At 42.7% G+C, this 24,324-nt stretch overlaps 1 protein-coding gene across 1 annotated transcript in view; it reads left to right on the top strand.

Moving 5' to 3' along the window:
• Positions 1–16,897: 16,897 nt before the first annotated feature.
• Positions 16,898–24,324, top strand: part of Cdh17 (cadherin 17) — a 65,464-nt gene continuing 58,037 nt past the window's right edge. Inside the window, exons 1-2 of the mRNA XM_021161068.2 lie at positions 16,898–16,945; positions 20,366–20,464. Coding sequence (XP_021016727.1) covers positions 16,898–16,945; positions 20,366–20,464 — 147 coding nt within the window. The remainder of the gene's footprint in view (positions 16,946–20,365; positions 20,465–24,324) is intronic.

Below are 24,324 nucleotides of genomic sequence, written 5' to 3'. Positions count from 1 at the left end.
GGTCAATCCATTTGCCTGGGAATTTCATAAATTCATTCTTTTTAATAGCTGAGTAGTATTCCTTTGTGCAAATGTACCACATTTTCTGTATCCATTCCTCTGTTGAGGGGCATCTGGGTTCTTTTCAGCTTCTGGCTATTATAAATAAGGCTGCTATGAACATAGTGGAACAGGTGTCTTTCTTACCAGTTGGAACATCTTCTGGATATATGCCCAGGAGAGGTATTGCGGGATCCTCTGGTAGTACTATGTCCAATTTTCTGAGGAACTGCCAGACTGATTTCCAGAGTGGTTGTACAAGCTTGCAATCCCACCAACAATGGAGGAGTGTTCCTCTTTCTCCACACCCTTGCCAGCATCTGCTGTCACCTGAATTTTTGATCTTAGCCATTCTGACTGGTGTGAGATCGAATCTCAGTGCTGTTTTGATTTGCATTTCCCTGATGATTAAGGATGTTGAACATTTTTTCAGGTGCTTCTCAACCATTCAGTATTCCTCAGGTGAGAATTCTTTGTTTAGCTCTGAGCCCCATTTTTTAATGGGGTTATTTGATTTTCTGGAGTCGACCTTCTTCAGTTCTTTATATATATATATTGGATATTAGTCCCCTATCTGATTTAGGATAGGCAAAGATCCTTTCCCAGTCTGTTGGTGGCCTTTTTGTCTTATTGACGATGTCCTTTGCCTTACAGAAGCTTTGCAACTTTATGAGGTCCCATTTGTCAATTCTCTATCTTACAGCACAAGCCATTGCTGTTCTATTCAGGAATTTTTCCCCTGTGCCCATATCTTCGAGGCTTTTCCCCACTTTCTCCTCTATAAGTTTCACTGTCTCTGGTTTTATGTGGAGTTCCTTGATCCACTTAGATTTGACCTTAGTACAAGGAGATAGGAATTGATCAATTCACATTCTTCTACATGTTAACCACCGGTTGTGCCAGCACCATTTGTTGAAAATGCTGTCTTTTTTCCACTGGATGGTTTTAGCTCCCTTGTTGAAGATCAAGTGATCATAGGTGTGTGGGTTCATTTCTGGGTCTTCAATTCTATTCTACTGGTCTACTTGTCTGTAGCTATACCAGTACCATGCAGTTTTTATCACCGTTGTTCTGTAGTACAGCTTTAGGTCAGGCATGGTGATTCCACCAGAGGCTCTTTTATCCTTAAGAAGAGATTTTGCTATCCTAGGTTTTTTGTTATTCTAGATGAATTTGCAGATTGCCCTTTCTAATTCGTTGAAGAATTGAGTTGGAATTTTGATGGAGATTGCATTGAATCTGTAGATTGCTTTTGGCAAGATAGCCATTTTTACTATATTGATCCTGCCAATCCATGAGCATGGGAGATCTCTTTCTTTAGGTTTGGGAATTTTTCTTCTATAATTTTGTTGAAGATATTTATTGGCCCTTTAAGTTGGGAATCTTCACTCTCTTCCTACTTATTATCCTTAGGTTTGGTCTTCTCATTGTGTCCTTGATTTCCTGGATGTTTTGAGTTAGCATCTTTTTGCATTTTGCATTTTCTTTGATTGTTCTGTCCATGTTTTCTATGGAATCTTCTGCACCTGAGATACTTTCTTCCATCTCTTGTATTCTGTTGCTGATGCTTGCATCTATGGTTCCTAATTTCTTTCCTAGCATCTCTATCTCCAGAGTTGTCTCCCTTTGTGATTTCTTTATTGTTTCTACTTCCATTTTTAGATCCTGGATGGTTTTGTTCAATTCTTTCACCTGTTTGGTAGTGTTTTCCTATAACTCTTTAAGGGATTTTTGTGTTTCTTCTTTAAGGACTTCTAGCTGTTTACCTGTGGTTTCCTGTATTTCTTAAGGGAGTTACTTATTTCCATCTTAAAGTCCTCCGTCATCACCATGAGAAGTGACTTTAGATCCATATCTTCCTGTTCTGGTGTGATGTGTATCTAGGGAGAGTTTTGTTCTGATGATACTGGGTAACCTTGGGTTCTGTTGCTTTTGTTCTTACACTTGCCTCCTGCCATCTGATTATCCCAAGTGCTTATTGCCCTCAATGTATCTGATTGGAGCCTGTCCTTCCTATAATCCCTGTTGATTCAAGACTACTCAGAGTCCAGCTTTCTCTGTGATCCTGTGATTCCCGGCTCCTGTGAACTTGAGATTGTGGGTGTGCCAGAGTTCTTGGCAGTCAAGCTTCCTGTGAGACCCTGAGATCCTTGTGTGACCAAGCTCCTGTATCCTGGGATCTTGGAATCCTAAGATCCTGGGCATGTTACAGTTCCTGGAAGTGGTGTCTCCTCTGGGGACTGTGGAGCTGTCTGGTGTGTCTGAAACCAAGGTATACCAGCACCGATTAGAAAGAACATGAGCCGCTGGTCAGGCAGGGCTCTCGTGTCCTTGCTCCTGCTGTTACAAGCCCATCACAATTGGTTTGGAACAGATGTTGTGTTCCACTCACCAGGAATCTTAAGATTGGGTAGAGAGTTTTCTGGGGATCATGGGACCATCCGCTGAGTTTGTGCCCAAGGTGACCCGGAGCTGTTGCCAACTAACTTGAGCCCCTGGTCAGGCGGGTTTTCTGTGTCTCTGCTGCTGGCACAGGCCCGGCATGATCGGATTGGCCACATTTTAAATCTTAAGAGTAATTCTAAGTTGTCATATTGTTTCTGAAAGTCTAGCTATACTTTTTCTTTCTAACTAACCTTATCCATTCCTATAGCCAACGTTAGATTGTCTAGAATATTATTACAGACAAAAGTGCTAATTGTCTAAAATATCATTACAGACAGAAGTGTTAAAATGTTTTACCTTCATGAGCTATCTACAATTAAAAGCATCTTTCAAACTCTCTTGCTTACGTGTTAAAACTAAAATATTTTAATCACTTTTTGGGAACTTCACACATGAATATAAAGATGATACCCACCCTGCTCCCCCCTTAACTCCTCTCGGATCTAGCTGGCATTCTCCAACTTTCTATCCTCCCCCTTTCTTTTTTATAATCTGCTGAGTCCTGTTTGTGTTGCTCAAATATTCATCGATGTACGGTCATCCACTGGAGTGTTGGCAATCTACCAAGGACCACACCTTGAAAGAGACTCTTCCTTCTCTAGAAACCACAACTGTCCACAAGTCCTAGATTAGAGTTGGGTCCCTTAGGCCACTCCCCCTCTGAGCTGGTATGTTGCCTGGCTTGATCCTGTGTAGATTTTGTGAGTGCATCAGTGTTCACTTCATGTCTCTGGCTCTTATAGTCTTTCCACCTCCTTCCCACTATGGTCCCTGAGCCTTAGGAATGGGGTCATAGGATCGGGTAGTGATACAGATTACTTATTGTGGCTGAGAATTCTCCATTTAGTCTTTGTGCTTTGACCAGTTGTTAGTTCCATGTTAGCCTCTGTCTACTACAATAAACCCTGATGAGGCCTAAGAGCTGCACTGATCTATGGGTAAAGAGATAAAAGTTTATGGGTAAAGAGATGAGATAAAAATAGTAGTAGTAGATTTGCCCCTGACTCTATGAGTTTCCCAACCTTGGGCTCTTGGTCTGATTCACAGTATCAGTTATGTGTTTCCTCTTGTGGAACAGACTTTAAATACAATTGGATCACAGTTGGTTACTTGCATGACATTTGTGCCACTATTGTACCCATGAGCACATCTTGACATGATGTTTGTTATTGTAGCTCTCAGAGTTCACATCTGGTGAGACCCTTGGTGATTTTTCTACCCCAGAAGCCTGCATAGCATCTTTGCGTACTATGAAAGCTAATTAACAGACAGAAAGCTTCCTGGTCAGTAACAACTTGATTTCCTCCATATAGTGGAGTCTTCAGTTAAGAGGGTCTTAGCCTAAAGTTCTGGTGGGCAACTAAGAGTAATAGACATAGGCTGTATTATTTGGGGAGTCTCTAGAACACCCCTAAGCAACAATTTATCCTACACTTGACAGTGGGCTTTTTGTTTTGTCAACCTGGGGCATATGGGAGGAACATATCCCCTTTATAGGGTAACTACAATTAAACTCTTTTTTATGAATACTAATGTTTCATATGTGTGTGCATGCTTAGGTTTGTGTGGATATGCATGTATGTGTATACCCCAGGAGCTTGTCTGTTTGATATAGGGTCTCCCAACTGGGACTAAGGAACTAACTAGTTAGGCAAGACTGGTTGTCCAGCAAACTCTAGAGATGTTTCTGTCTCTACTTTCTCAGTTCTGGGGTTATGAGTCCGTGCTGCTATGACTGTTTTTTTTTGTTGTTGTTGTTGTTGTTGTTTTGTTTTTGTTTTTTAACGTGGGCACCAGAGGTCAAACCTCTCATCCTCATGCTTACAGGTACAGCTTACAGGTACATGCCTGCAGGTACAGCTCAGCACTGACTGCCCCTTATTCAATTGTTCTTGTCATAAAAATCCTATGTCCTGTGCTTTCAAAGGGGAAATCACTAGTTTTGTTACCCATATTATCCTTATTCCTGTTATTATCCTGTTATTACCAAGAAGGTGTTAAACTCCTGTTGTCACTGCATGCAAATTAATTTCTAATGGTATCTACCCTGACCCATGTTAACAGGAATCGTCTGTCTTTGGAGTGGGTCTGGGAGGATACTGGTTTGATGACTAGTGATGCTTCTCTCAGAACCATGTGACCCTCTTACTCCAGAGAAGACAGGAAACAACAATTCAGAAACTCAATCGCATGCAACGTGATTGGCTGGCTTGGGACTTCTTAGGGTTTAACCAATTATGAGTTTGAAGTCAAGAACAAAAGTAGCATAACCAGGGACACAAGCAGGATTGTGGTCATCTCCTGATAAGAATGGACCCATGGGAGGATTTTTACTCTTATTAGTCACAGGAGCAGGAAGAATATAGTCCAGGTCTGAATGCTGTCTTTGTTTTAAATCAGATAGACCAGGTAGGATAGACTGTATTGTCACAGGCTGAGTGACTCCACCAGATAGAAAATCTCTCCTTACTCTGTTTCCTGTGTCTAAGCTGGAATCTATTCATAGACTTGAGAAGACTAGCTGAAGAGACACCTTAACTTATATGCCCATGTGTCATGGCCCTGGTGGCATGGTATTATTACTGAAAACAACAGCAATCTATAAATTTATCTGTCTATGAATCTGCTTTTCCTAAAACAAAACAAAACAAAACAAAACCAAAAACACCCCCCCAACACACACACAAACTTTGTAGACTTAAAAATTACATTTTACACACATTATTAAAAGACTACTAGGCAAGAAGCCAGCTCCTTCCAGAGAAGTTCTGTGAGGAGAGATGCAATTGATTGATTCCAGGAAGTGAATCATTAGGCAGGATGAAGCTATTTGATTTTGTGTCCCAAGGTCATTTTGTCTAGCAGATGGGAAAGCAGAGATGGTCAAAATTTGAGAAGTTCTTGGCCGAGTTAATCTTACTTCTCTAAACCCTGTGAGATTAGCCGTGAGACTGAGGAGGGAGGGCTGTTCCTGTATCCTCTGTTCCACCACAGATGCTGCAATTGGTGTGCAATGGGGTAGTTCCACTGTTAAGCTACTCGGTATGTAGGGTCCTTATGTCAGTGGTTTAGAGCAGCCAGGAAAGCTGTTCAGGAGATCTTGGAAGGAGGGAGCTCCCATTAAGAGTGCTCTGAAGCCAGCAATGGAAGGGAAGGGAAACAGCAGCTCAGGAACATCCAGACACACTTCAGAAGGTCCCCAGAATCAGGGTAAACTTTGACCTATGTGACCTCTGCCTGGTTTCACTTCACATTTTCAAGATGGTTTCCTGGAGGCACTGAAGAGTGGGACTTAGCCATCAGTTAGAAAGAAGCCTTGACTTAAGATGTCTGTGGCAGTAGCTTCAAAACAAAACAAAACAAAACAAAACAAAACAAAACAAAACAAAACAAAACAAAACAAAACAAAACAAAACAAAACTGTGTTTGTTGGGTTACCGTGTCCTTCAGGAGTTGGAACAGCCACTGTGTCTTTCAGCATGGCATCTGGGCCATCTACAGAATCACTTGTCAGTGGCTGTCAGTGGATGACACTGTCAGCAGACTTGGTGCCTTGTAGTTTGGACTTGTACAGAACCTATATGCATACTTGTTGACAGTCTCCTTTGTAGACACTATAATAAGTGATTGTGTAAAATGTTAGCAACTCTCTTTGATGCCACAGAGCTCACACTCCAGAGGTAGTTGGATACACACTCAACTTCCTCATTTAAACTCATTAACTCTTAATTTATTCATATATTTAAAACAATAACAACAACTCAGCAACCAGCTTGAAAGCATGTTCAGTATGAATGGGTATAAAGTAACTTCTTTCCTGGACTGAATGTAACGATACCTTTTATGATACCCAGTGACTCTCAGATATCAATAAAAATGTTGTGGTTAATGTTTGACTGGGGGGTGAAGGGAGAGGCTAGAGGAGCAGAACAGGTTGAGGAAGTGTCTCTTGGGGTTCTTCAGCCACAGCAAGTGTCTCCACGGCTGAATGGACGACAAAAATTTCTAAGCAGCATTTCTTACTTACTGAAAGGTAAGGGTGAATTGTCCTCAGTATTCTTCCAGAAGTTTATAAGAATGATAACTTAGATGATGGGTAGATGGCTTAAGAAGGGCTGATAAATGTATCCCTTGAGGCCAAGTGTGTACAGCTACAAAAGGTGCTTGTCCCTGGTGTCCTTAGCTTTTGGGGAGGACTCAGTTCCTTTCTCTAACAGTTATTTCTCATGAGTCTGTATTTCAGACACACACTGGATGAAAGTGGCTTTTGGTCAAACTGAACTTAGAGTGGAACTAAGGGAACATTGGGTTCTCTGAGGTGTAAATGAGTGTGAGCACCTGTCATTAGGGATCAGCATCTAAAACTGGTCTGAGAACATTTCTAGAACTACATTGTAGGAATTGGAGTTAGAATCCTAGTCTCATAAGTTGTGGTGTCTTTCACATGTCTTTAGAGATCATTCAGTCTACTTTTTGGAGAAGACAAATCCAGTGTTGGATTCTTAACACTGTCTGGAATGTGGTGGGAGGGGTTGGCACAGAAGAGAAAGGAGACTTTTAAAGAAAGCACTAGAAGAAGAGCGAAAGGGGGAAGACCAGGCTCACCTTGCAGGTGGGATAGGGAGGTTGCTGTGGGGGTGGGTTGGGGTGGGAGCTTCTGGTTCCCTTCATAGCAGATGAACTGTCTGCTAATGAGGGATTCTCAAGATATCATATGCGCACTTGGAATCTTCATAGTTTTGGCCATTGCCGGTGTGTTTTGATTACAGGTGACTTTATAGAAATGAGACAGATGCTCCCTGTAGTAGGGTGTACCAAGCAAACTGTTTGGGCAATACTTTCTCTCATACTTTTCTATAAAAATGTAAGTAGCAAGTAAGGCATTGTTTAAAAGAAGAAAGTGCACACTGGGATAACAAGAAAAATAGTCAACATTGAGGTGTTCTAAAGAAATAAAAGGAATCCTTTTTTGGAGAGTCTACAATTAACTGGGGGACATGCATTTTATGAGTCTTTGGGGTTGGTCAGTTGGGTTGGGCCTATTTCATCATTGATTGGCTAGAGCACATGAGGCTGTGCACTTATGTTCTCTGAACCTTAATCTTTTTCATTTAGATAACAGATAATCTGCCCAAGTGGGTGATCATGAGGAACAAATGCATAGGTAAAGTGCTTGCTGTAATGGCAGCCCCTCAGTGAGGGTTGGCTTTCTTTTCCAGGAGAAAGTCCAGATACTGAGTCAGGTCAAGCTGAGGTGTTACTGTTTGCTCTGTAAGAAAAAAAAAACCACCCACCTTGTGCTTATGACTCTACTGCATTTTAGGATTATATGTGTGCACCACCACAGCCTTCTAGAAAGACCATTCTCTATTTTGCATACACACACACACACACACACACACACACACACACACACACACACCCCACACACACATCCCCCCCCAGCTATGTTAAGAACATGGGATTGGACATGATAATAAGAATGGTAAGATGATTGGGTTCTGATGAATAATATTCAAAAGTTAAAAGTCCCCCAGATAGTTCCCATATAAGTCTTCAGGTTTGAAGATCTGAGGGAAGATCTGAGCTCTGAGGGAACTCATTGTTGTTGAACATGAATACTGCATTTGCAGTATTATCTTCTTACCAAGGCAAAAGTTTGTCCTGTGTCCTACTGTTAAAGGCAGGATCCAGAAAGAGAACCTGCTACACTTTTGTGTTGGGAGAGGACTCTGGGAAACAACCCTGTGTATCCTTTTGTTCCTGTCTCAGAAGGCCCACAAATAAATGCACATATGGGTGTGGAAACACTTAGTCATCTGTTGTCATAAAATTGTGTTCATTCAGAAACTTCTGGTGTTTAACTTAGAATGGGTCTAGCCTTTCTGTGGCCAACTCATTGATTCTTAAACAATGGAAGATATGATGAATTTTCTTACGTGTCTGACCCATCTGTCATTTGTAAGTTGTGATAATGAACATGAATATTTACTTCAATTTGAGGCATATTGACTTACTACAATAAGACAGTCACCCAGTGACTCAATTATTGTTAATTGTATTAAAATAGATATTTTCATGTACATGACACTTAACGGATTAAGCTATATTTCCTAGTTGCATAGGTGGTAAAGAAAACCTTAACTTTAAAAAAAAATATTCTCTAATGATGAGAATCTGAATTTATCTAAGATATCTAGATTCAACACTTTCTTACCATATTTAAAAGATTATCACTTGCTGGTATGATTAAACCCAGGACCACAATCATGGTAGGCAAGTGCTACATGCAGGTCTGGAGTGAAGAGAATCAGAACTCTAGGTCTGTGTTTTGGAAGATGTTTAGAGATGAACATCTTCCTCACACGCATGCTGCCTACACTGTGCTTCCGTCGTCTTTGATCTCTAATAGAATTCAGTCAGTAAAGCTTTTTCCTGGGTTTAGTTTCCTGCCTTGTATGATAAGGGGATCCACACCACAGGGTTGTTGAGTGTCAATGAATAGATTTTCCAAGGTTCTTAGCTCTAGCAAATGTTTAGTAAAAGCAAGCTTTGAAAGACATTCGGTTCATTATACACCTTTAAGGGATAAGGTGCCCTTTATTTGGTAGAATTAAGGTAAGTTCATTTTTGCTTCCTGTCCTCTGCTGCATAGTCATCCGTCAAGGTTTAATTACAGGAGGGAGAAGGTTAACTTCCTGTTCTTCAGCAAGATTGTGCTTACAATTCTTGCCTCAAAATGACTAGTGTCATAGCAAATGGGGACTTTGTTTTTTTTTTTTTTAACATCCTTCAATGTCTCAGTCCTGTGGTATAGAATGGAATTTAGATTTATCTCCTGGTTAGCAAGTGTGATCATATTATCTCCACAGTATGTTTAACTTTACACCTTCATGTACATGAAGAAATACTTCTCCATTCCCAAAGAGACTGTCACAAAAATTTTAATCCACCTTTTATGAAAAACAGCAATCCTTATCCTGCTCTTTAAGTCAGAGAGGACCCTCATGGTAGTGGTGTACTATATTTGGAGTCCTCCTGCATCTCTCCCAGGGCACCTGGGCTGTGAGTCTGCTCACATCAGGGAATGCAGACCTAAATCCTGTCTCCTGGGGTAAGAAAGGTGAGAAGCATACTGCTATGCCCATATCAAAGCCCCCATCCCTCTGAGGACTTGGGACATTTGTCCTTTTGTGGCTAGACATCAGTTACTTTTCTGTGATAATATATCATGGCCAAGACAGCTCAGAAGGCAGGGTTTATTTGGGTTTATGGTTTCAGAGGGAGGGTCCATAGTGTGTGTTGGGGGGGCATCTTCAAATGCAACCATGAGCCAGAGAGTAAACCGGAAGTAGGGCAAGGCTGAGAACCCATAAATCCCATTCTGGTGTGCTTCCTCCATCAAGGTTGTATCATCTTCCCAAATTATACACCAACTGGGGATCAAATGTTCAGATACCCAGAGATCCAGGTTTCTCCTTCAAATCACTACAGCTAGCCATCCTGTGAGCCTCTGAGTGGAGGGCATTCCTTCCCAGTCTGCCCAATCCTTGTCCAGTGTGTGGGAGTGCTAGGTAGAATGAAAGCCAACCAGGAAAGAACATGACAGTGTTTCTCAAAAGATTCCCAAGAGCTCCATCCTTTTCTTTAAAAAAGATAATTATGTTGATAATTGCTATTACAATTAATTATATAAAGCTAAATAACTTTAAGTTATCCAGGGGAACTATGTATCCTCTTGTGGATTCATATATCCCATCATGAACGTACCGATAAAATAAAACCCTTCAATTTTGGATGCATAAATCCAGATGCTCCTATGCTTTTCCACTGCACCATTTATCGAGACCAAGGAGCTTATATTTTTGGTGGGGAGCCTGGGGTAGATGTGTGGCTGTCGGTTCCCTTTCCTTCCTCTTCTTTTCTTTTCCTTAGCTCTAAGAATACCAGACTGCTTCTCACCTCAGGGGGAGTCATCAGTCTGCAGTGTGAGGAAGCAGACCTTATTTTCTGCCTGGGTGCTTGTTTCTAGCTTATTAAGAGCTGCTTTAATTGGGTCCCTAATTTGTCAGGAGCACAAATTGGTCAGCTCCTACTTAAGCAATGTAATTGGTGCCAGTGATTTGTGAGCCAGAGCAGAAAGATGGGCTTGGGTGACCTCGGCATGGCTTGGTGAATAATGGTGTGAGCCAATTTTTAATCTGATCTTTATTCATATCTGGCCTTGCCTTAGAATTTATGCTGCTCTTAGCAATATACAATGCCGCTGTAAAATGAATGACACACAGACTATGAGGCACTGCTTAGTCCTGGTGATATTGTGAGTCCAGTCACATCCTTTCTTGCCCACACTACCCTGTAATAAACTAATTTTGTGTCCTTCTCCCCCACCTCTCGTGCTTTGTGCATGGCTCATTCCTTGGTGTTGAATGAGTTATTTCAAAGCCCATTGGTGTCCTTCTTATTTCCATATATATATATATATATATTCTTGGGGATATATATATATCCCCAAGAATCAGAAGAGATGGCTGAACTTGTTTAAGATTTGCCTAGCACTGAGTTTTTAACCAGGTTTGGGTGTGGACCCATGTTTGCATGCGGAGTTCTTTAGGTTTGGAAATCTGAGACCTAGAAAGTCCCTGTAATTACTCAAGTACAGAAATGACAAGGGTGTCTTAAAATGGTGTGAAGCCATTGGGAAGTGTTAGAGACTAGGCTTGTTTTTCTTGTGTCTCCTCTGGGATGCCATGCTATGTATAATAGCAAATTAGCATAGTAAAGTCTCCTTGATAACATCCCTGTCCTGGGATGGCAGCACCTGGTTCAGACAAAGTTGGGAGTGGCTGAAACAAAATTCTGGAGTTCAAGTCTAAGACCTAGGTGTCAGCAGGGCTCCTTCTGATGTCTATAAGAGAAATTGTCCCAGGCCACTCTCTGGGCTTGTAGATGGCTGTCTTCATGTTCAAGTGGTGTTCTTTCTGTGTCTATGGATCCGTGTCTAAATTTTCCATTCTTATGGGAGATAGCAGCCAACTTGGAGACTGATGGTCTCATTGTAATTTTGTTTTCTATGAAGAACCCAAAATGAGGTAGCATGAGGAAGTTGGGAGTTAGTATACTGACATATGAAATTGGGAGGATGATGTATTATTTATCTGATCACTCTGGGCTTGGTTAAAAACCAGAGACACCTGGGGTGAAGCTCAGAGAAGTAGGGAAGGGTAATATACAAATCTATTCCATATAGGAACAAACATCTCCCCAGCTGATACAACCTTTGCCTTGGCATGGTGGGAGGTATGTGTGTTAGGACATGGTGAGTCATGTTGGTGTAGGAAAAGGACAAATGGCCACAAAGCAAATGCAAAATCTTTTGAAATCTGTGGACAGATACAGTGGATGAAAGTGATGTTTTCAAGTTGGAAGGCCCTGTAGTGAGAGCACAGGCCTGGGAAGGAACATGGCTGTGAGACCTTGATTATCCTCGTCTCTTAACTTCTCTGACTTTTGCTTTTTGATATTTCCATCTCAAATGCATGTGCTGTTTGCTTCACAGAGCTCCTCTGGGGGAAAAAAATCATAAGATAATTCAATGAAAGGCTCAGCACTGTGTGGCTTGTTTCCAGTAAGTGCCGCTTGACTGCCTTTGTGTTGTGATCCTGTACAGTCTGCTGGGACATCTGTGACTTTCAGGCTATGGTAGACTGAGTGAGGGCACCTTCCCAAGAGAGTTCCACATTTGAGGTTAAGGTCCTGATAAGCCACCTGCTGGGTAAGGTGACTGAGGTCTTCTCTTCAAAACTCATTAAGAGCTCAGAGCCTTTGATCTTTGTCACTACAGGTAGCTTGGCCTTTCAGATAGTCACTATAGGAACTGCCAGAATTGGTCTTTGTACCTGAGGGAGATGCTGACAAAAAGCAAAATTTCTAAGCAGATGGTTGGCTCAACCCTTCCAGGAATCTCAGAGGAGAGAGCATGGAGTTCTCTGAAATGGTCAACTGAGATCTGTCCAGGTAGTGCCTCCAAGTTGTCCTGTGATGCAGGTGTCCGGTGGCTTTAGTCAGCTTAAGTTTTAAACAGTGGTTTCCAGTCAGAGTCCTCATGACCCATGGCCAGATACTTACCTAGTGAGTCATGTTTCCATGAAGAGGAAGTGAAAGCAAGACCTGTCTGAGATAGGGGCATAACTGTACCTAGCATTGGTGCAGTTTGCTCTGAATCAAGGCTTTGCCTTGCTGTTATAGTTGTGTGTGTGTGTGTGTGTGTGTGTGTGTGTGTGTGTGTATGTGTGTGTGGTGCTGTCAGAAAGTGGGCTGAAAGGAGACATCCAGAACAATGCTTTAAGTTCTGACTGAGAAAGTGCAAATTGTGGTTAGTACATGCTGTCTGATATTAACGTCACTCTCAAAGATGGATACTCTTCGCTGCCTTTTGCTTTAAGGCGAGTGACCAGGCCCCTAAGTCAACACAGAAGCCTGGCCCCAAACCATCAATCTTCAGGGTCCATGCTTCTACAACTTCATGGTGTGGAAGATTGCTCTCAAACAAGTCATGGTACCCTTTCAGAAGATGTGGCAAGTGGTTATTGTTATTTCCCACAGGAAGCCAGCCTATGAGTGAAAAGACCATAGGCACACGACAAAGAATTGGTGAGACCATGGAGTTCTCTGAACTGGTCAACTGAGACCTGTCCAGGTAGTATCTCCAAGTTGTCCTGTGACACAGGTGTCCGGTGGCTTTAGTCAGCTTAAGTTTTAAATACTGGTTTCTGGTCAGAGACCTCCTGACCCAGATACTCATCTAAATAATAATAAGTCATGTTTCCATGAAGAGGAAGTGAAAGCAAGTTTTGATTACTCTGTGTTTGAACCCCTGACATAAGACCTTCATTTTGTTAATGTTGATTTCTCTGTCATTTTAACTTGTAATTCTTTTTTAATTAGATATTTTCTTTATTTGCATTTCAAATGTTATCCTCTTTCCTAGTTTTTCCTCCGAAAATCCCCTATCCCCTCCCCCCTCCCCCTGCTCTCCAACCCACCCTCTCCTGCTTCCTGGCCCTGACATATTCCAACTGTTTCTCAATCATTTATTGGAGCGGGACTCTTACTGCATTTAACCGAGAAATAATCCCTTCCATCAATTAAAAAAAAAAAAGAATCATATTTAAATCTCAAATTAGTGAATAGTCATTTTTATGAGAGTAATATTTATTCTGAAAGCTTATAGATGCGAACCAATTACTAGGCTTTCCATCCATATTAGACGATGGTGGGTGCTGTAGAGCTAACAAGCATCTGTTGAGATCTTAATACACGTGAGCTATGGTATGGAGCATTTTGGGAGGTTAGAAAGTAATGAGGCCTCTATTTCACAGGGTTTTAGTTTTTAGTAGCGACAGTAACTCTGATGAAGATAAGTAAATAAATAAGTAAAGGATAAATAAATAAAAGATAAATAATAAAAATAGGAAGTTCAAAAGGAAGAGGTTCTATCTGGAGATCAAGGATGACTTCCTGCAGGAGGCTGGGGCAGGGTCTAGCTTTGCAGAGGCAGACCTGTGCTTCTTGTTTGGGAGCTGAGGTCCTGTCCGTTGCATGTAAGAAGTTTCTAAGTAACTGGGTGAGCTGATGGGTGGGAAGCAGAAGCAGTTGTGAGAGAAGAGCTCCCAGCAAGGCTTTGTTAAACAAATACCCGCTGCTTTGCCCCAGGCCTGTGGCAGCTGGGGAGAGCCACTAGTATAGGACACAGATCCAGTGATCTGGGCAAAGGGCACAGTGGCCGGGTGTGGGGAGGGAGTGGCAGATAAGCAAACCTAAGAGAGTTGGCAGAGCTTGTGAAGATCCTGGATGCTGAGGAATTTGGGGAGTGGGACCACCAACGGCTCCGTGCTGCTCTTTTATTTGGAATAAGAAACTATAGGCTGATAACTGACCATGTGGATTTCGCTCATGTTAGAAAGGTAGTTAAGCCTAAGCATAGACATTCCTCTGTGCACATGAGGATCCTGCAGTGTCTAGGACATCTCCTGATACCGGCTCTACGCTGCTCAAGGCCCTTAAGTAAAAGGGTATAATACCGCATGCACCCACTCATCGCCTCATGCTCGCTCTGAACTAGCTATAGATTACATAGCTGCATGATTGGTTTTAATTTCAAAGTAATTAAGATGTAAGGTGAGCTCCAGCCGGTTTCCTCGCTCCCCCTGTGCGTTTCCTCCCCCGCTTTCCCATTCTGTGTGTGACTTTGCTCTATTGCCCACATCCCTCAGGATATCTTTCTTCCCCTCATAATTGTCTTTCCAATTTCCTGACTTGTGAACACAGATACAGAAACACGTACGTATATATTGAATTTTGAGGCTATGTTCAGCATAGAAAAGCAAACATGCAGCATTTGTCTTCTAAGCCCTCTGTACTTGGTTTTACATAGTGATCTCTGGGCATCCTTTCATGGTAATCTTAGCTACCCGTTCAGTACCACACCATCCTCCTGAGCTGTCTCGCCAGCTTAAATATCTAGTTCATTGTAAATGCCACAGGAATCAATATCATCTTTTCTTGTTTGGGGAATGATAAGAAACAAATGCCCCATGTGTTTAGTGCTGACATATGCCTCCTGTCCTTATCCCCTATATATATATTTAATCAGTGGCTTGATGTAGCTACAGATTAGATTTTGTGGCTACATGGGGCTGCTTGTATTTCCTCTCACAATATTCTAGAATATTAGATGGCTTGTAACTTGTTTCAGTGTTTTCCCAGAGCAAATGAGCAGTGCTCAATAGAACACATGTCTTATTTGTATTCAATTATAATTAGTTTAATCTAAAATTATATTTTACAGGTCTGCCAAATTTATTCTGTTATTATAAAAACTGAATTTTAAGCAGCCAGTGAATTAATGAATCTAGGGCTTTAATTCTAGTGTTTCTTTAAACCAGCCATGGATGATTGGAGTGAGCTGTTCAATTTAGATGTCATGTGTATGAGAACTGTCCATTGTCCCTACCTATGCGGCTATGACTGTATCCTTGCTACTGTAACATCACATAGACATAAAAGCTAAAAGAAGCTTTGAAGTTTTGAGTCCATCTGCCTTGTGAGCTGTCTGACCATGCCACCTCTTAGCCAAGGGCCTTTAGGCAATTTGCTCAACTTTGAATCTAACTTCCTTATCTGTGACACCCCAATGACAATTCCCTATGACTCCTTATTACATGTTTATTATTAAGTAATCACTAGGCATGTTTTCAAATAAGGACACTGGGGTGTGGAGTAACGAAATTCTTCACTTATGGTTGAAATAGGGCCGGCTGGGCTTCCTGGCTCTGTGGCACTGTCTGCCCTGCTCTGTGGTGGCACTTTAAGGGCTTTTCAACCAGGGGGTCTGCAGGTGACACATGCTGGTTTTGTCTCCCAGGGTTTTTGTGAGGCTAAAGTGAATATCTCATACTTCTTCTTAAGGGCATTTAAACGTATTAAAGTTTTAATTATTTTTCTATGCTATTGACATTAGTGATACATATTCAATGTAGAGAACTTTAAACAAATGAAAGAATGAACTAAGGCGAGGCCCTCCATAATCCCTAAGGATAATAATAAACTGGCTTGGAATTTTAGTGAAATGAATACATGCTTTGGTTCCTTGTTTGTTCTTTTTAAGTTTTATTTATTTTGACTTTGGCAGCTGCATCGCCTTGCAGGCCAAGTGTGAATTTCATTTACATACTGGAATCAGTCATGACACATGTCAGGATGAAAGTTAACATCTCTGTGAAATGTAAAGCCTTAAAGGGGCGGGAGCTAGGGAATAGTATGGGTTCCGGAGCACTCGGTTCTGGAGCACTCAAAAGCACAGGCTGTAATAATACTCAGAAGACCAAGGGGCAGCTGGCGAGGTCTCAGGCTGTAGAAGGTCTTGGCTTTCCTGAACTTGTGGAATCTCATGTACTTTCAGCTTTGAGTCAGAACCATGAATTTGAGTCAGAACCTTGAAAATGATCTGACCTAGCTTTGCTGGTGTCTACCACAACCTATGGGAACAAATAAAAATCATAAACCAAAACGCAGAGCAAAAATGACCGAAAGAGATCTGCTCTGCCTTTGCTCTAAGACTCTGAAGTGAGTTAATCACAGATATCACAGAGCTGGTTTGGAGATGCTGACTGGTGCGTTGCTACAGATGGGGAGTGAGAAGCTTCTGGAAGCTCAGGCATTCCACACTGTCTACCCAAGAGCTGGGGCCAATAGACAGGGGAGAGTTGGCCTCTAAGGACTCTATTACATTAGGTTTGTGACTAGAGGTCTTCCAAAGATTCTGACTGTTGGGAAGATGTGACTTGGCAGGCTGGTAACTAACATGCTTTATCTCTGGTTCACTCACAGGAGTCCAAGTGAAGAGAGCAAGATGGTGTCTGCCCAGCTTCACTTCCTGTGTCTTCTCACACTTTATTTGGTAAGCACAGAGGGTCTCTGCAGTATATTTCCTGACATCCTTCCACTCCATACCATGAAAAGAACAGTTATTACCACTTTTTAAAAAGGTGGTTTATCAGAATTGTACAGAAAGATGTGATGTGTTCTCGTGTGCTGTATCCAGTGAAGCGACCACAAGCTCCACGGTTGCCATCGGCTGAGGGGTGCACTTTATCCTCAGCCCTTAGAAGCTGATAAGCCATGGAATGGCAAACTGAGCTCTATGGTCATAGCTTTACTTGTTTCTGTCTCTGCCGCTGTTACCTACACCCCAGACCTTGTACATAGACAATCACTCTACCACAGAGTTACAGCCAGGACTGAACAAAGCCACCTTCACCTGTAGCTTCTGGCCATAGAAAAGAATTGCAATGATTCATCTGTAAGTCTCTATAACCCAGCTTTAAACTCACAAAAGCACATCAAGAAACTATTTTTTTCCTGTTTTCACCTTTCTATGCTCTGTATTTTTATTTTCATAAATGGCTTGGAGGTTCCTAGTTAAATTTGTCATTAGCCACGTCTTCTATTGTTGCTATTGTCTGACAGGCTTTCAGCATGGAACAGAATGGAAACTGGGCCCCAGCTATTGGGTAGATAATGGGGTACCATCTCTACTTTACTCACAAGGCTCCTGTGGTACAGAAGGATGTTCAAAGTTTCAATGTCTTATGGACCAAGATCTCAGGTGTGCTTCTGCTTGTTTCCATAAAAGGAAGTTTTAGATGGCTGCACCTAAAATCTTGCTTCCTTTTTTTTTGTACCCCAAAACTACACACCAAATTTTAAGTCCTCAAAGTCCTCCAAGGGCCTTATAGTTTAAAAAGGTTTAATGTTTTTTATTAAAATACATTTTATATATAATGCATATGTACACCTTAACACATTACAAAACGTACTTTTATCACCCCAACCTCTGTATCATAGAACTGAACCAAGATTTCCGGAGCTTCCATCAAGGTTAAGGAGGAGACTGCTGTTCAGTTCGTAGGACACTTCTCACAGCCTGGGTCTGAGTGAGGACAGTGCTCTCCCTATCTTTCCTGCCTACGTTATCATAGGAGGACAGTAACGTCAGTGCCAGGTTCTGGTTTGTGGCTACAACTTGCTCAGGATAGGAAATGGACTGAGTAGCTTTAAGCTTTAACCCTCAGTTTTCTGTCCTTTGGGCTGGGTCTAATCCTAGCATTTAACATAGAGGAACGTTTGCTTCAAGGAGTAGCACAGCCTAAGCTCTGAATACATAAAAGCCATTAGTAGTCTATATTTCAAATGCCCAGCTCCTATATCCATATAGACCTGCCCTCAATAGTGAATGAGGTCACCTTTACAGGCTTTTCTCAGTACCTAGCACAGAGATAGGAGGTGATCACATGATTTGAATTAGGAAGCAGCATTGAGATCAGAGAGAATGAACATTTAGCTGTGGTACTTCGCTGGTGGTGGGCTCATTTTCTTCTTGTCTGAGGTGATTTGCCTTCCTTTCTGTAGATGGAAGCTGTCTTTCTGCCACTAAGCCACCCTTCTCAGCTCTGGTCATGGTGGTTTGGTGACTCATTTTGTTCACATTCAATTTGAAATCTTTATAGCCCCAATAGTCATGTTAATGGGAGGGAAGAAAGATTTGTTGCTCGATACCAGGAGGAGGAGGAGGATGTAACTTTGAACCCTGGAACTGACTCTCCCTCCCTGCAGCTAGCTAGCTTGTCTGTATGCATAAAATGTAGCCTTGTCTGTGAGGTCTGTGGGCTAAGGAAGTTTCCATTGGTGTGGATAATTGCGAGGCTGATTGCTCACTGGGTGGTCTCGGAGACAAGCCTTGGAGCTCAGCTCTCTGGTAGCACTGCAGAAAACACTGTCCTTGTCTTAGATCCAGCACAGCTACACTGGAGGCCTGTGCTCAGTTCTCCTGCCTCACCTTCTAGAAGTAATGGAGCTGGAGTAGACCGGAGAAGAAGGAAGGAAAGGCTCTTGAAGGAAGGCAAACTCAGAGAGACAGTGGCTAGAAGTCTGGAAAATTATTGTGGAAGTTAAAAATGCTTTTAGCTGCAAATAACAGGAAATCGGAATTTGGAGCAACTTAAATAAATGAAGGGTTATTTCTCAGCGATAACAGGAAGCCTGAATGATAAACTTAGGGCAGGGCTAACCTTATTCTGTGATATATCTGAGGGGGGATGCTTTTGTCTTTGGACTGCTCATTGCTCTGGGTGACTGCTCCAGCTGCACGTACAAAGCCCGTGGCCTTTCTGAGAACAACAGGGAGGGGTAGAAATGCCAGCCATAGCTGCTCTTTCCCTTTAGGAAGGAGAGGCCAGCATTCAGATCATGACACGGACTTCTGGTTCTGGGTTTAGACTCCTGTTCACCTGTTCTACTCTGCTCTCATCTCCCTTTGGGAGTGATAGTAAGAGTCAGTAGAGATGGCAGCCATTGGAGTATTCCTTCATCTCTTTTGCATCCCCTGGTGGACAATAACGCCCGTGGGTTGAGAAGGCTGGTTCCAGAGATGCAGGTTCAAATCCTGCTTCTAGTTACTCTGAGGGGGAAATAACTTTTCTATGCCTTAGTCTCAACAGGGCTAACTGTACTATACTTTCCACAGTACGTCGTAGAGTTATTGCTAGGATTCAGTATGCTTAGGAAAGACTCCCATGAATACCAGCTTAGCAATTATAAACTTTCCTTACCATCCTGGTCTGGATTTGAGTGACTGCTGAGATGCTTAGATTTCTAAGGTCTTTAGGCTTTAGAACCACGTGAGATCACTGCTTGAAGTAAACACTTTATGATTTTAATTTATAAAGTGTCGGTCAGTTGTGAGGTATGCTGAACTTCCAGTTTGACCGGAATTTACCATGTGACTGTGTGCCAAGTAAGCATTGTGCTAAATTATCTACATATTCTTTCTCCCTCTGATAAATTCAACTGCCTTTGAGGTGACTATGGACTCCAGGATGCTGGGGATGTGTCACAAATGTCACAGAACATTTTAAGTGGTGGGGGTATTTCAAAAAAGCTGGTATAACCATGTATAATTTATAAGGCAGAACGGCTCCTGAGAAGCTGCAGGATTTTGTTTAGTTAAGACAGAGCATCTGCTGTCCCTGCTTGTCACACCCTTGGTTTATTCTGGGCTTCACCCTCAGAAGTCTCCTTTGTAACATGGGAGTTAAGATTCTTCCCATGGGATGGTAGCTCTCATGGCTAAATGAGAAAAAGCAATTTGAAACTCATGGCAGACTACTTTGGCAAAGTAGGAGAGTCCCTCAATAAACACTAGGCCAGTTTGCTTTCTGACCAGGTCTACACTGTTTTCGGCCATCATGGAACCCTCCACTCCGTACATTGTTTCTGCAAGTGACACCCATACATTCACACACTCTCTCTTTATTAACAGACCTGTGGATATGGCCAAGAAGGGAAGTTCAGCGGTCCCCTGAAGCCCATGACATTCTCTATTTTTGAAGGCCAAGAACCGAGTCAAATCATATTCCAGGTAAAGACTCACCTTCGTTATCTTGATTTCTGTTCATAGTGGACCTTTGCTCTCATCTCTACTGAGCAGCAGGGAGTAACACGAAGGCGGGCAGTTTTTATCCTCTGTGACTTTGATGAAGCTGAGTTGCAGAGCAGTGTGGGTGTAGCATAGGAGGAGGAGCTGGCGTCCTCACACAGGTTCCCTTAATCATGCTTGTGGCCAGTGCTTCAGTCCTCTCAGAGGAGGTCAGCATTATGGACTCCACCTCTGTCCTGAGTGCAAAAGCTGCTGATTTCTTCGGGAGGTGCTGGCTTTCTGATCATTAGGGCATCCGCTCACCTCACTTGGCCTGTGAGGTGTTTGAAGTGGGTGGAGGAGCTTCTCTGTGAGACCACAGCCTGACTTCCTGCCTGCCTCCTCTGAATCCTTGTTGATGCTCTAGCCTTTGGGTTGCCCAAGTCATGTTGGACATGTTAATCACCGTTTCCATTACTGTGATGATTTTAGTTTTATTTTCGGTCGCTGTGATAAATACCCTGACAACAATCAACCTACGGGAGGAAGGGTTTCCTCTGGCTCACAGTACCGGAGGATACAGTCGGGCATGGTATGGAAGGCTGGGCAGGAGGAGCGAGACACTGCTCAAATTTCGTACGCACTCTGTAAGCAGAGAGAAAACAGGAAGTAAGGGTCAGCCTCTAAAACCTCAAATCCTCTTTCTAATGACCCTGTGATGTGCGTCCTCCAGTGAGCTCCACCTCCGAAAACATTCCAAAACAGGGCCACCAGCTGGGGCCCAAACATTCAAATACAGGAGTCTGTGGGTGGCATTTCACTTTCAAAAAACAATAATTGCAGACTACTGGGGGTGGAAGGAGAACGACTCAGAGAGAAAAAAGTTTGACTCATGACTTCCATCCATGGTAACTTGGCTCCATTTTCTGGACCTGTGCTGAGGCAGGGCACGGTAGAGGAAAGCCAAGGCCTGTGGTAGTAAGAAGCAGAGAGAGCAGGAAAGGTCCAGAGATAAGCTATGTATTCTAGAGGTACTCTCCTCTAGAGTGACCCATTCCTCTAACAGCAGTTCTCAACCTGTGGGTTGGGACCCCTTTGGGGGTCCAATGATCCTTTAACAAGGTTCACCTAAGACCATGGGCAAATACAGATATTTACATTATGATTCATAACAGCAGGAAATTGCATTTATGAAACAGAAACAAAAATATTTTATGGTTGGGAGGTCACCACAGTATGAGGAGCTATATTAAAGGGTTGCAGCGTTAAGAAGATTGGGAACCACTGCTCTAAGTAGTCACCACTTCCTACAAGCCCATTCAGCAAAAGAAGTCATTAATGCGTTTGTCTCCTGATGATGTTCACACTCTTACAATCCAATTCCCTCAATGGCACCACTAGATGGGGACAGGATCTCCAATACCTGAGCCTTATTGGGGGCAGAAAACTCATATTGGAGGCAGACAATTCATATCCCAGCCATAATATTGGCAGGTAGTTAGGTACCCATGAAAAGCAGTAGGGCCTGGGGAGATGGCTCAGTTGATAAAGTGCTTGCCACACCAAGCATGAGGACCTGAGTTTGGATCCTCTGCGCCCACATATATGAAACACTAGATAAAGTGGCTTGTACCTATAATGCCATCACTGGAGATACTGAAGCAGGAGGACCCCAGGGGCCAGCTGACCCAGCTCTTCTTGCCCAGTCAGTGAATTCTACGTTCAGTGTTATATTTCTGCCTTGTAAAACAGAATAGAGAAGACCTATGAGGGTGGCTCAGTGGGTAAGGACACTTGTTCTGCAAGCACAAAGACTGAATTTGAATCCTAAGCACCCACGTAAAGTTGGGTATTGGTGCTTGTAACCCTATCACTGAGGGAAGAGGCAGTCAGATCCTGAGATTGCACTGATTGGCCAGCCTACTCCAAATAGCAGGCTCTGTATCAGTGAGCGTCTCTGTCCCATGGCAAACAGGCAGAGAGTAATGGGCAAAGACACCCAATGCTCTGTTGTGACTTCCTTGTGTGTGTGCAGGGAAATTCAAGCTGTGTACTCACACTCGTGTACCCATACCACATACAACATGCATCACATGAAATAAATGTGGAGACTAATAGAGACTTCTGATGTTAAACTCTTACCACATACACACACACTTGAGAACGTGTTCACACGCATATACAGAACACATAAATATGTGTATGCCATACTTTTGAAGGTGGAGTGAAGAACCTTGGCTCTCCCCCAGGGGGTCACTGACATGCATCTGAAGGAGATGACATTCCCTACAAATGTACCCAAGGGTCCAGGCAGAGCATCCTCTCTACATGTGTGCATCTGCCTTCTCTTCCCACCGCAGGCATCTTTATAACATGGGACAAACAGCAGTGACCTTGCGTGGGAATAGTTTGTCTCTTAGCTGCTCTCAAGGACACAGTGCTTTTTCTCCTGTGCTGTTTTGCTCCAACAACATGTCTTAGAGGACACTTGAAATATCCAAGCTGAAACCTGGAACAGGAGACCTCCTTGCTCCTAGAGCCCATGTTTGACAAGCTTATACATCACAGGACAAATGGGCTTGACTTAAGTTTCTGGTCAGAAAGATCTGTCCTTTGACTGAAAGACAGACAGAGCCAGGGAGAGTGCAGGGTCCTGGCTAGGGGTCTGCAGTACAAGTCTTTCTCATTTTCTGCCCTGCCAGAGAGCTCATGCCAAAGTGTCTCCCTGACATTTTTAAAAATCTATTTCCTTAGCACATTATACTTTAAAATCTGATATGAAATTTACACACTAGGCATCACATTTATTTATTTAATTTCTTTATTTAGCATAAACAGAATGCCTATTGTGAGGTACAACCAATTTAAACTTATTCACAACTGGCTTACAAGTAAATGAGACTCAGATTATGGTTATTTTATTTGGCTTTGACAATTACTGGGGGGGGGTCACCCCTAATGGACTCTTCTAACTGCTGCCTTGGCTACCTCCCCAGCCGTGTACCCCAGATACTTGCTGTTTCTCCTGCCCATGTGCTCTTCATCCATCTTCCCTCATGGGTGCTTCCTCTCTTTTCTTCCTCCTTCTCCCCTGATCTCTCCTCCAACCAGGTCACAGGTACCCCAAGAACCTCTAATTCCTCCAGTAACGGAGCTGGTGACCATCAGAAGTCTGTCTGCTGCTCAGCTCAGAATAGAGCAGATCACCGCTTACTCTGTGCTCCGCAGTAGCTCCACTGGCTTTCAGTAAGACATGGACTGCCTTCCCCTCCCCTCCACACCATACCATTTCTGTCTCTCACTAGAAAACAAACAGGCTTCTAGGGAATAATAATAAAATAAGATAAAACAAAAACTAACACACCAGAATTGGACAAAATAACCACAAGGAAAAGAGCCCAAGAGAGACATAAGAAACAGAGACCCACTCATGGGCACGTTCTGGAAGCCCATGCGAACACTAGGCTGGAAAACTGGAAGCCATCATATATGTGCAAAGAATCTGTGGGGTAGAAAGAAGAAAAATTATAAAAAATACAATAAAAATAAAATAATAAAATTTAAAAAGAATCAGGGACAGTCTTGATAAGATATTGAGAGACATGGATCCTCCAAAGATGTTACTGAGTTAGTTTTCTGCTGGCTGTCTACTGCTGATTATACAAGCTACATGTTTATTATTTTAAGTTTTTGTTGATCTACAAATTTTTCTCAGGCAAGTGAGTGATTTTACAATTCTGTTAGCATTGTGTGTCTGCTGCACTGCCCCTTCCCTTCCCTTCCCTTCCCTTCCCTTCCCTTCCCTTCCCTTCCCTTCCCTTCCCTTCCCTTCCCTTCCCTTCCCTTCCCTTCCCTTCCCTTCC

This window comes from Mus caroli, unplaced genomic scaffold, assembly GCF_978045245.1.
Source record: "Mus caroli unplaced genomic scaffold, Mus_caroli_1 scaffold_6, whole genome shotgun sequence".
Lineage (NCBI taxonomy): Eukaryota > Metazoa > Chordata > Mammalia > Rodentia > Muridae > Mus > Mus caroli.
The sequence above is the reverse complement of the archived record's forward strand: the minus strand, read 5'-3'. Positions and strand labels throughout refer to the sequence as shown.